The sequence below is a fragment of the Pteropus medius genome, unplaced genomic scaffold (genome assembly GCF_902729225.1).
Source record: "Pteropus medius unplaced genomic scaffold, Ma_sr-lr_union100, whole genome shotgun sequence".
Lineage (NCBI taxonomy): Eukaryota > Metazoa > Chordata > Mammalia > Chiroptera > Pteropodidae > Pteropus > Pteropus medius.
Genome location: NW_024352839.1, coordinates 665,853 through 678,530, shown reverse-complemented (window position 1 = coordinate 678,530; position 12,678 = coordinate 665,853). Strand labels below are relative to the sequence as shown.

The 12,678-nt window shown below is 43.9% G+C and overlaps 1 protein-coding gene across 4 annotated transcripts in view; it reads right to left on the bottom strand.

Annotated features, from left to right (window-relative positions):
- Window positions 1-1,227: 1,227 nt before the first annotated feature.
- NPHS1 (NPHS1 adhesion molecule, nephrin) overlaps window positions 1,228-12,678 on the bottom strand; it is a 17,461-nt gene continuing 6,010 nt past the window's right edge. The window contains exons 14-29 of one of the 4 annotated variants that reach the window (XM_039850089.1): window positions 12,494-12,666; window positions 11,914-12,054; window positions 11,693-11,833; window positions 11,040-11,161; window positions 9,944-10,115; window positions 9,697-9,853; window positions 9,450-9,601; window positions 7,974-8,085; window positions 7,709-7,890; window positions 6,091-6,147; window positions 4,403-4,522; window positions 4,240-4,264; window positions 4,059-4,134; window positions 3,795-3,888; window positions 3,582-3,697; window positions 1,228-1,642 (exon numbers count right to left, since the gene is read on the bottom strand). In XM_039850089.1, the coding sequence (XP_039706023.1) occupies window positions 1,511-1,642; window positions 3,582-3,697; window positions 3,795-3,888; window positions 4,059-4,134; window positions 4,240-4,264; window positions 4,403-4,522; window positions 6,091-6,147; window positions 7,709-7,890; window positions 7,974-8,085; window positions 9,450-9,601; window positions 9,697-9,853; window positions 9,944-10,115; window positions 11,040-11,161; window positions 11,693-11,833; window positions 11,914-12,054; window positions 12,494-12,666 (1,972 nt within the window). In that variant the 3' untranslated portion in view covers window positions 1,228-1,510. Of the gene's footprint in view, window positions 1,643-3,581; window positions 3,698-3,794; window positions 3,889-4,058; window positions 4,135-4,239; window positions 4,265-4,402; window positions 4,523-6,090; window positions 6,148-7,527; window positions 7,616-7,708; window positions 7,891-7,973; window positions 8,086-8,269; window positions 8,549-9,449; window positions 9,602-9,696; window positions 9,854-9,943; window positions 10,116-11,039; window positions 11,162-11,692; window positions 11,834-11,913; window positions 12,055-12,493; window positions 12,667-12,678 lie in introns of those variants that run through there. The other 3 variants (XM_039850090.1, XR_005650118.1, XM_039850091.1) reach the window with 3 other exon arrangements.

Here is a 12,678-nt window from a genome sequence, read left to right as displayed (position 1 = left end):
TGGATTATCAGCATATTTTGTGCCCTGCCCACACTGATTGGTTCAGGGATGGGCATAAAACCCAATCTGGACTGATGAATTTCAGGATTTTCCAGAAGTATTGGCAAAAGAGGCATTTCGGCTACTGAGCTTGTGGAATGCCAGCCTAGACCTGTAAGTACTCATCTTTGTCTATCAAATGAAGAGTCTACCTGAGAATTAAGTCAACACAGATAAAACAATGCCAAGAGATACAAAGAGGTTGACTCCTCATGGCTTTGTTTCCATACTGGATCCAACAGTGCTTGAAGCCAACACTCCCCTGGAATTATCAGTTAAAAGAGATAATAAATTCATCTTTCCTGTTTAGCCAATGTGGAAGCAAAATGTTATAGGTTTCTTCTTAGAAAAGAAAAATGCACAATTAGAAATGCACTTTTAAGAATGGAATTGTTTTTTAATTAAAGGGAAGTAATTTGAACCTTTCCTATTTGTGTATTCAAGTGCTATGATGTAAAAACTTATTTTGGGTTTATAGTGATGAAAACTAAATATGGGAAAGCATTTGAGCTAAACAATTTTGATAATATTATTAATAAAGTAGAAGTGAAGACCTAAAGAAAGATTATACTTAACTATATTCTGTTCTCCAGGGAAATAAATTTCTCAGTTCTTTTTCTGCTATTCAATACAAAGAAGAAGAATTCTCTTGCTGGGCTGCTTTATTGTGGAGACTGTTTTTAAAGTCATCTTTATTGAGATATAACTTATGTACCATAAAATGAAGTCAAGTGGACAGTTCAACAATCTTTGACAAATCTATATAGCCATGTAACCACCACAACAATCATGATATAGAACACTTCCATCACCCTCCCAAAATTCTCGCAAGCCCTTTCACAGTCAATTCCTTTCTCATAGCCCCCAGACAACACTGATCTGCTCTGTCACCATAGATTAACTGTCTGTTTTAGAATTTCTGTAAGGGAAATCATATAGTCTGTATTATTTGGTGCCTAGCTCATTTTGATAGTCTATTTTATTTTCTATAGAGTCTATTTATGTTTACATGTGTGTCATAGTTTATACATCATGTTTTAGATAACTGTAGAGAATAATAAAACAAGTAGGACATAATAATAGTTCAGAAATTCCACTTCTTATTAGCTATATAGTTAAACTCAAAATGAACTGAGTTTTTAAACATGCCTTTTCCTGCTTATGAAAATTTAATTTAAAAAGCATAAAACTCTCAAAACAACTTTTATTAGATATCTTTTACAAGTCACTGTGTCCCTTTAAAGAAGTTTAGTTTCCAAAGCCAATCCCAGGAGGAGTCTTCTTGATATTTTGACACCAGCTTAAATCATCTTTTGTCACTTACACACACCCCTCCATGTCCTCTCCTGAAAAAGTCCAGTCCGTTTGTATCTTATGGAGCTCACTTAACGAGCTCATCCCAGGCCAGAATGAAAAGGGCCACTGGAATGTTATGTCCTGCGGGTGTAAGAAGAGGGTGTCGAGAAGCTTCTCACACCAGATGTCCCCTCAGCTCAAAGGGTAGAGAATCAGGTTCCACAGTGTCCAAATCTCCTGCCACCTGATCATAGATTCCTCTTGGATCCTCATACTTGTCCTTAGACCAGTGGAGGTCACTGGGGCTCTGACGAGAAACAAAGGTGGAGTTAGAGCCATAGAGAGATGTCCTTTGGGTCATCACTGAAGCTCTAGGGATACGCACCCCTCTTTACTTCCCAGAAAAAAAGGTTTTACCTTACAATTATGGGGAAATTCCAACATACACGAAGAAGATAGGGATTATAATGAATTCTTATCATGAATCTGCATGTACCCATCGCTGAGCTTTAATAATATCAACACTTTGTCAATCTTGACTTATCTATAGCTTTATATTTTCATCCCCCACCTACACTAACTGGACTATTTTTAAGCAAGCCCAAGATATCTCATGATTTCTTGTCAGAAAAATAATTTAAATGTCAGAAATATGAAACTTTTAAAAGCCCACAATGTCAGCTATGGAAATTGTGGAATGTGAGTCATGATTCCATCAGTCTTATGAATTTCCAAAACATTTTCTCATCAAAATAGAAAAGAAAAATTATGCCATGTAGAGTGGTCCTTCCTTGGGATGTGCTTTGCCCTAATATTGGGAGAAATGATTTTTTTCAGCTCAGCAAACTTTGGAGCAGACTTGCCCATGGTCCAAATATGGTCTGCTACCTGTTTGTGTACTTTCTAAGAGCTAAGAACATTTTCACATTTTTTAACCACTGGGAAAGTATCAAAAGAATAATATTTGTGACATATGAAATTCGAATTTCAGTGTTCAAAAAAAAGTTTTATTAGAACTTAGCCGCACTCATTTGTCTATGTACTGACTATGGCTGTTTTTACACTACAGTGGCAGAGCTGAGTAGTTTTGATGACAGTATGTCCTGCAAAGCCCAAAATATCTACTGGTCCTTTACCGGAAAAGTGTGCAGACTACATCTGTGCTTTAGAGGGCACATATGGTTCAGCACCACGGACAGCATTTTACTCTCATTTCCACCATCTGGAACAATGTTACCGAGAGAAATACTTGGCCCAGCATTAGCCAAAGCCATACCAAAAGTCAGGGGTTCTGCCCCACCTCCTTTACTGTGGGTAGTTGGTGGGGGGTAGTTGATGGTCAAAATACCTGTCTGTTGTTTTTGCCTGCCCAGCCACTATGTTCACTTCTCTCTGGGCGTTCTGTCCCTCTCCACTCAGTCCAGCAGATTGAGTGGGCCTGGTCCCTACTCCCTGATGCCATGGGTGGACACGGATCCAGACCTGTCCAATTAGCTTATCCTGCCTCAGGGGTTCAGCGATGAGAATGTGACCCAAGCTAGACCAATAAACAATGGAGATTTGGAGATATTGGGGAAAAAGGCATTCTCTTTCTTTGAGGTTTCTCATCTAATAAGATAGAAACCTGGATTTTCTAGGGACATCTTTAGGGAGGAAATTCTGAGTCCAGCTGGGTGGGCCTGAAGACAATTTTATGCTTTGACTTTTCAACTGAGGGGGCAAAAAAACTCTTTCTTTATATCTCTGATTAACCAATATAGTGGAGATGGCTAACTATCCAACAGTAACAGAACTGTAGTGAGGCATATAGCTGCCAAGCTAGACTACATTTCTCAGCTTCCTTTGCAGTTAGGTGTGACCATGTGGCTACGTTCTCACCAGTAGAGTAGAGTGTACAATTTCTAAGCCCAGACCATAAGGCAGGGTTGTGCTTCCTTCACACTCTTTTTCCCTCTCCCACTGGTTGAAACTCTCAGTGAATTGGCCCATCCATGTAAACTTGGACGATATGCTAAGGAATGGCAGAGGACCACAATGGAGAGAACTTGGGTTCTGTAATAACCACATGCAGCAGAGCCACTCACCTCTGACTGCTATGTGAGAAAGAAATAGACTGTCTTTTTTAGGCCACTGGGTTATGGCCAGGCCTATCTGGGATAGCAGCTAGTTTACCCTGACTAATATAAGCAGTAGGATGCAGGTTTCTGGTACTAGCCATGAATGACTTCCGCTGATATAAATCTCACCATCTGTACTTCATCATAGAGGTGTCCCCAGGCCCCAGACAGGGCATACAGCCTTTCCACCTCATCATAAAGGTGCCCAGGAAAGGCCATATCCTCCTCTTCAAGATCTGTGAAACCTGGAGTTGGAGTGGAAAGAAGGGACGATCAGGGCACCCAGTGCAGATGTCAGGGGTAGCTATAAGTGGAGGGAGTTCTGATGTGGTCATAACTCACCTTGGGAATAAGACACCTCCTCCAGCATTGGTGGCAGCTGGGGGCTGAAGTCCTTCATGGAGTGATAATATGGCTCTACATCTGCTGTGCTAAGCTGTCAACATCCATCCCCACCAAAAACAAAAAACAAAAAAACAGATAAAGTGTTTTTCATTCTCTGACTCTCTACTTCCTGGAAAAGGCAATGATTAACCTAAATCTAATGGCAGAATTTTAGTCACTGTCAGTTCCATCAGCAGGGCTGTGAGGAGCACCCCGACTCACCATGGAGCTTCGAGTGTCCCGGTCTCCAGTCCACTGGCTCTCCTCATAGTCATTCTTGATCTGGCTCTCCTCTGACCTTCCAGGGTGGAAGTATGGAGGGCAGTTAGGTGTTGACCTTTTGATGCCTGTCACCCTCAAACCTCCCCTAGAGCCTTTCTTACAGAAAAATTGCCCCGCTTACCCTGCCTCTGTCTTCTCTGAGATGCCTGAGAGAAGTAAGAAAAAGGAGATCAGAGACACTCCCTTCAAGTCTACTTGGCCCTGGGAAACCTTCAATTTGCAGCAGCCCCAGGGATCCCCATCACCCTTGGGCCTCCATCCCAGCAGGACGAGTGTCTCCTCACCCTCAGCAAGACGCCTCAATCTCCGCTGCCAAAGGAATCTACCAACGCAGGAGGCATTAGAAAGCAGCAGAAGACCCCCAACAGCAAACAGCACAGACAGCAGAGGCAGCTCCGAGGAGCCTGAGGGCGGAAGGTACCCACTTCAGTGAGTCCACAACAACTGGCTCTAGGCCTAGAGCAGGGTTCTCTGTGTAGGGACTCAGGCAGGAGCTTCAACTTCTTATCTGAGTATTCAGGACCTGTGATCTGGCCTCTTCTGACCATCTTCTGATCTCCAGTCTTGACCATCAAACAAAGACTCAGATGTTGGACCCTCCAGCCTCACTAACTAACCATGCTGTTTCTAGATTCACTGAGGCAAATACACCTCTAAGCCTTGGAATAGTCAAATGTCTGCTCTTAAATGTCCTTTCTTCTCAACTCTTATTCACCCTTCTAACATCATCTCAAATGACTTCTTCACACAAACTTACATCCCAGACAATATTAGACTCCTCTGCTGTATGTATCCCTGAGGACAAGACTAAGTCCCTCTAAGTATATATCCATTCAGCATCCATTCTCCATCTTTTTCTAACAACACTCATTTCCCTTTGAGGAAACAGCCACTACCCTGGTCTCAGTCTGTATGGTGCTTCAGAACTCCATGGAAGACACAGTACTCATCCCTCTTTTCACAGTGATTGGTTCACAGACTGGCATTTGACCCCAGGTGGATTTTTATCAGCACACTTAGGACACACCTCTACAGGCTAAGATGTGAAATGAAAGCTAGAGGTGTGTGTGGAACTTCTTTGTACTCTTGATGAAGGAAACCGAGAAGGAAGCCATCAGCGATGAAGGCAAAATTGAGAGAGTGATAAGTAGATCCTTGGTGAAAATTCTGAGCACCTAAATCCAGCCATACTTGGAGTTTTTAATTTCAAGAGCCAAGCAATTCCTTTATTGCTGACGATAGTGGAATTTCTATCATTTGCAACCTTCTTCTCAGGCCCTGAAGGGAATTGTTTGCAAAATGGTCACAATTTTCTCTCTGTATCCATACTCTTGAGTAGTCCCTTCTACACCGACTCTGGGTTGAGCCATGTCACTTGCTTCAGCCACTAAGACAATAGCAAATGTGACAGAATCAGAAGCTTGAAAAGGTGATTGTAAATTGGAGATTGCCCTCTCTTGCTGCTCTTGGGACTCCTGTGCCCACCTCCATGTAAACAAGACTAAGGCCCTCTAAGGGGAGACATGTGGCCCAGTTATCACCATTGTCCCAACCAAGAGCCAGATCATCAGACACGTGAAGAGGGGGCCATTCTGGACCAACCAGTCTCAGCTGAGCTGCCAGCTGACTGTAGCCAGACCAGAGCTGTTCAGCCACTCATTAAATCACGAGAAATAATGTTCGTTGTTATAACTGCCCATGTTTAGGGTGGTTTGTTATGCAGCAAAAGCCAACTGATACAGGCTATGCACATGGCATGAGATCAGCTAATACTTTCAGAATTAAAATGAATTGGGAAGAGAAAAAATTGATCGCATCTACACAAGAGAAAGAACTAAGGAAATGAGCGAGGGCCTACAAGGACCAAGCTAAGTCTTAAGGGGCTGTGTCTATAGGTGGAGGGGGCAGTGTTAGAGACCAGAAGCTTCTATTCTCAGGGGAGAAAGGGGTTTTCAGGGCATTGAGGACTTGCCTGCAGGCTGCTCTGTGGGCAGCTGGTAGTCAGGTTCTCCAGAAGGCTGGTATAGACCTGGGGGTGGATAAAGAAAATGTGAATTAACACCAAGAATCTGGGATAAGCCTTAAATATTTCTCAGTCTCCTATTAAATTTTTCATCTTATTTTGAGACTTATAGGAACTGACTTATTGCCCCTTAGGAATATTTCAAAAAGAGCTGGAAATTGCTGATACTGTTAATAGCCATGTTAATGTCTATAATAATATTAATTAATTATCGACGAGTGCTTTATAGTGTGCAAGTTTCTTTTAACCTGAGTTGTTAATTTTTCAAATTAACCAAAAAAGATGCTGGGCTCTCAGGATCCCTTAATAGGGGAATAAGTTCTAGCAGAAGGGAAGTGAGTATGGTACTTTATGCTTTAGTTCTTAAATGGAAGACTGGAATGGGGAGACGGAGAGAAAGGAAGATTGTGGGGATGGAAAAGGGTCCTTATTTCCATGGGGTAAAAGTCTGCTCTGTCAGAAAAGGAAAGACAGAAAGAGGGTGCTTTCATGGGGCAAAGTAAACAGAAGGTGAAGGTGAGCAGGAGACATTTCTTAAAAATTAGTACTTACATAGCACTTACTTCATACAGGACCCTGTTCTAAACACTTTAGATATATTAACTCATTGAATCCTCACAACTGTCTGAGATAGACCTTACTTTCAGAAACTAAGGCACACCCTATTTTTAGAAACTGAGGCTCAAAGAAATTTAACGGAGGCTCAAAGAGGTTAAGTAACTTGCCTAAGGTTTCACAACTAGGACTTGACAGAGCTGGAAGTGGAACCCAGGCTTGTCTGAACAAGGCTCTGTGATTAACCACAACACTACAGGGCCCATCAGAGCCTAAACGTTCTCATTACTCATATTCAAAGAATTTGTTCATTTCATCAAAGTTGCTGAATTTATTAGCATAAAGTTGTTCATAATATTTCCTTATTATTCCATTAACGTAATGTTCCCTCTTTCATTCCTGATATTGGTTAACTTGTGTCTTCTCTCTTTTTCACCTAGCTTAACTTTATAAATGTTGTTAATTTTTTAAAGCAATAGCTTTCAATTTTATTGATCTTACTCTATTATTTTTCTGTTTTTGAGTTTGCCAGTTTCTGCTCTTACCTTAATTATTTCCTTCCTTCTGTTTCCTCTGGGTTTAATTTGCTCTTCTTTTTTTAGTTTCTTAAGATGGAAACTTATAGTGTTAATTCGAGGCCTTTTTTTCTTTTTTTCTTTTTAAATCTAATATGTGCATTCAATGCTACAAATTCCCTGCTAAGCACTGCTTTAGCTGCACCCCATGGTTTTTATTTTCATTCAATTCAAACTCTTTTCTAACTTCCCTTGTGTCACTAATTACATTCAGATAGTATAATTTAGTGACTCAAATCTAGTCTCTGGAGTTTACCTGTCTGAGTTTCAACCGCATCTCTATCCCCGTCCAGCTCTGTGATCTTCGACAATTGCTTAACCTCTCTGGACCTCAGTTTCTTCATCTATAAAAAGGGACTAATAGTACTGACTTCACCATACCACCCTTTAAGTCCTCCGCAGAACTCTGCAAACTGTCCAAGACTGTCCCTTCCCACCTGGGGTGGTGATAGAGATCTGAGATCCCTTGTCAGCTAGTCCGCTGTCCCCCAGGGCATTGTTGGCCAGTAGCCAGACCCTGTATCGCGTAGAAGGCTGCAGCCCAGTCAGTGTGAAGGTGGTGGCCTGGGGTGGTAGGACATCCATGTAGAGGAACCCTGGGATCCCCAGAGCCTCATACCTATATGAGAGGGAGGGCAATCACTCAGGAGGGTGCCCCAGCCCTGTTGGCTGCCACCCCTTTCTGCCTTAACAAGGACCCACCTGATTTGGAACCTCTGTGGCAAGCCCCCATCAAAGCCAGGTTTCCACTCCAGCCCCACCGAGTATGGGGTCATGCTCATAACCCTTAATCCTGATGGAGGATCAGGGCGGCCTTTAAGGAGAAGGACAGAGAGAGTAGTCAGAGGATACAAAAATACTCTGGAAGATTTCTTCCAGATATTACTAAGAGTGATTTTAAATATATAGTCGATTCTCATTATTCATAGTGGTTATGTTCTATAAAGTCATTGTGAATACTGAATTAGCAAATACCAAACCACTGCTTCTAGGGAAAATGCAGACTTAGGTTCCTACAAGCCTGTAGTCACATTTTTATCAAATCATCACTACATGATCTTGTTTTGTTTGTTTCTGTTTAAAGATACCCTATGTAATATACCTTGTTGATTCATTAACATTAAACTCATAGCTGATAGTGCTATAACTCATGCCTGAACGAACCTTTTCCAACAGAAGTATTTTCTCCATAAGGCACATCACAGCCTTCTTGCAGTTAGGAACACCAGACAGCACTTCAGCTCTATGCTTGGGGGCCATTCTAAATAGCAAAACCACTAACAAAAAGCACAAAAAAATATAGCACTAAATAGACCTCGAAAAGCACATTTATTTATGTATGAGAGCTGAAACGAGAGAGCAGAATGTGACTTTGTTCTACTTAGGCTGAGAATGTGTTCACTGGGTGACTCGAATTTTTCACCCATTTTGTGCATGTCACTAACCACTGAGAAAGCAGCATGAGTATTGATTTGGGGGTAACAAATAAATTTTAGCAAATAGACAAATTTGCAAATAAAGACTCTACAAATAATGAGGATCGACAATATGTTCCTTGTAGTGGAATTTTTGTGCTTATAACCATTCCCCTCATTTCTCTTGGTTACAGAACTCTGATTATTCTTTGGAGAAACACTTGCCCACATTTTCAGGCTCCCAATGGGAGTGACTCTACCCCTTATAGGATGGACATATGACAAGGCCTGGACAACCAGAGTATTGCATTCCCCTGACCACATGATTGATTCAGGGCTGGGAGCCAGGTAGAGCCAACGAATCTTAATTCTAGTGCTTTTATACCACTGTTAGGAAGAGAAAAAATTATATTTCCCCCAGGAATAACAGCCCACTATGAGAAGCCTTAGAATAAAGACAACATAGAGAAAATCAGACCTAACAGATGGAGAGTTCTTGATAACAGCTGAACCTGGATCTAGTGACTCCTGAAAATCTACTTTTAAGTTACATGTGCCAATAAGTTCTCCCTCCTTTTTTTTCCTTCGTTGTGGGTTTCCTTGCAAATCCAGTCTCCATTAGGATTTTCAGGTCAGGCAAAAACTCCATTCTTACTTATAAACACTTCTCAGGTTTCAGGAACACTGCCAATGCCAACTGGAGACTTGGGGACTAACCCAGGGAGCACCCTCCCAACACCCTCACAGCCTTCTCCCACCATACTGATGCTGACGAGTTGAATGTTGGTGTGATCCGAACCAAGGGGGTTGGTGGCTGTGCATGTGAAGAGGGCATAATCCTGGGCTGCAGACACATTGGCAATCGTCAAGAGACTGCTATGGACTCCACCTTGGTGATATGTGTGTTCCATGTACCTGGAGAGGAGTTGCAGCAGAAATTCAGAGAGGGTAACTGGGGCTGAGGGACCAGAGTTGGGGCTGGAGTGCTACCTGGCTGAGCCTGGGCTCACCTGGGATCCTGGAGATCCAGAGGGACCCCATTTTTAGTCCAAGTGAAGACAATGTTGGGGACACCTCGGGCACGACAATGGAGGGTGGCAGAACTGGTGCTGTCTCCAGCTGCAGCCACCTTAGTTAAAGGAGTGGGGTGTTCCACCTGGGGAGCAACTAGGAGCGGTTGGGAGTCAAAATGAGGTATGCAGAAGGATTGTGGGTTTAGTGGCAGGCCCTGAAGTCAGGGGTATGAGCGTTACTCACATCTGATGACAAGACGGACCAGCCCTCGGGCTGGAGGTGGCACCCCATTGTCCACAATGCACTGGTAAGCACCAGCCTGAGTCAACTTGGCATTGTGAATCCTAAGACGCCCTGTGGACCCTTTTGAGATCTTCTCCATATCATCCAGGCTCTGGTCCTCCTCCTCTTCTCCCTGGAGGCCCAAGATTCAGGGAGATGGCCCCCAGTCTTTGCCCCAGCTCCATTATCCCTTCTGTAGTTTTATTTTCCCAGCCACTATCACTCTTTACAAAGCTAGCAAAGAAAAAATTCCTCTTGTCATCTATTTATCTATCCATCCATTTATCCAACCATTCATGCATGGAGCCATTTATTCACCTATCTATCCATCTATTTAACCATCCACCTATTCACCAATTCGTCCACTTATCCACCCATTCATCTACCTCTCCTTCCATCCATTCATTAATCCAACTACTTGTCTTCCTTTAATCCATTCATCTATTCTCTTTCATCTCTCCACCTATCCTCCCTATCTATTCACTCATACATGTACCACTCATAAGTACATGCATCTGTTCATCGATTCATCCAGCCACCTATTTATCTATCTCTCCATCCAACCATCCATTCATTTATTGATCCTTCATCTTTTCACAGATATCTTTACACTGATGGTCTGTCTATCTATCTATCTATCTATCTATCTATCTATCTATCTATCTATCTATCTTCTATCTATCTATTTTCTAATCTAATCCATTTACCTACTCATTTCTCTCATTCAATTATCTAGTCATTCATCTTTAATCCATTTATCCATTCATTCATTTGTCCCTTTGTCCATCTGTTATTCCATCCACTCATCCATCTAACTGTTCATCCACCCATTTACCTATCATTCAGTATATCCATCCACCTGCCCACTCACTCACCTGGTTATCTATCCACTCATCCATCCATTCATCTGCCATTCAACAGTTAGTTCTTGAGCATGCTGTGACATGTATATAGTTACACAAGATCATGTAGATGTGACTCCTCCTCCCAAGGGGCTCACAGTCAAGAAACCACATCTCCCAGCCCCACCTCTTTTTACCAAAGGTTAGATTCTCACCAATCTCTCCCAGTTGAACATCCCCGGAAGGATGGGGTTGGCATCAACAGTGCAGACTATATCCGCAGAACCCCCAATATTCACCTCAGTGGGGTCCTGAAGAGCTCGGATAGTGGGAGCATCTGGAAGAGGCAGGGGTTTGGGGGAGGCACTTAGGCCTCAACAGGCCATGGTGGGAGAGGATCCCAGGTGGGAGGGGGTCCCAGGTGGGAGAGGTATCTTAGAGGTGTCCAGGAAAGTTACGGGTGTGACACAGTCTGCACTTTATGTGGAGAACTTCGAGTTGTTCTCAGGGTTAGTGAGGTTGTTCTCACTTTCTACTGTGCCTCTGTGGTGACATGAGTAGGTCCAGACTTCCAGAATTGTGTGGAGGTGGGGCTTCCACAGTAGGCTTGGTGGGAATAACTCCCATGTAGGTTGGTCCCCTATCTGGACAGATTCCACATAGGATCTCTCTAGTGAGTAAGCATGTTTCCATCACTGTTGATCAGAGTGAGAGGCTTCCAGGATGGGTGAATATCCCTGGGTGGGAGGAGCTTCCACAATAAGGAGATTCCACAGTGGGCAAAGTTCCCTGGGTAGGCGTGGTTTCCATGATGGATGGGGCTCCCAGAGCTACCTAGTTTCCTAGGGTGATGGGGGAAGGGGCTCACAGTGTACATCCAGCCGCACTAGAGCTTCAGCGGTGCCCTCCGAATTCTGGCAGTGCAGCTGATAGAGGCCGTCGTCAGCGCGGGTCACATTCCATAGCTGTAGTGCTCCACCAGACAGGATGCGATGCCGGGGGCCACCAGCTGAGAGAGGTCAGGATAAGAGGGCTGCTAGGCCCTCCCTTTCCAAAGACCTGCACCCCTCTCCATGCCCATTCCCACACCTGGGCTGAGGCGGTAGCCCCGGAAGGTCCAGTTGAAGGCCTCTGGGGCCGGGTTGGCAGACACCGACACTGGCAGCAGTGCTTCGCCCTGCTCCGCTGCAGTCACCACAAGCACCTGTTCCCCCAGGAACTCTGGAGGGTCTGCGGAGGTGGCGCCGCCGGGAGTCAAAATTGTTAAGATCAGGGTCCGGGATGGATTTGAGATCAGGTACAGGTGTAAAGGGTTAAAAGCGGGATTGGGACTAGATTTAAGGTGAACAAAGTAACAATTAAGTTCCAAACTGAGCTTAGGGGTTTGGTTAAGGATGGAAGTTAGGATCCAGTTTAAGAAAAGGGTAGAGGCCAGATTTAGGTTTAAGGATAGAGGTTTAAAGAGGGTTCAGGAGGCGGGGGTCATAGTCAGGGATTAGGATAGAGGATAAAGGCAAGATGGGGTTTGGGCAGGACAGGAGTTGGTGCAAGGCCAGGGTCAGAATAAAGTTCAGGAAAGTTTGAAGGTTTAGGATGGAGCTCAAGGACAGTGTCAAGGTGAAGACTCGAGTGGTAATCAAGGAGGGAACCAAGAGATTGGCACACATACACAGCACGTTGAGGCGGTAGAAGGCGCTCACGGTTTCCCGTAGCTCGGTGCTATGGGCACGGCAGGTCACACGGTGTCCGTGGTCGCGGGATGAAATTCTGAGAAGGACGCTCTTGGCGGCGGCAGAACCTTTGAATGGGGCACTCCGGGGCCGTGCGGCCACGCCTTCCAGCCTGCGAACCAGG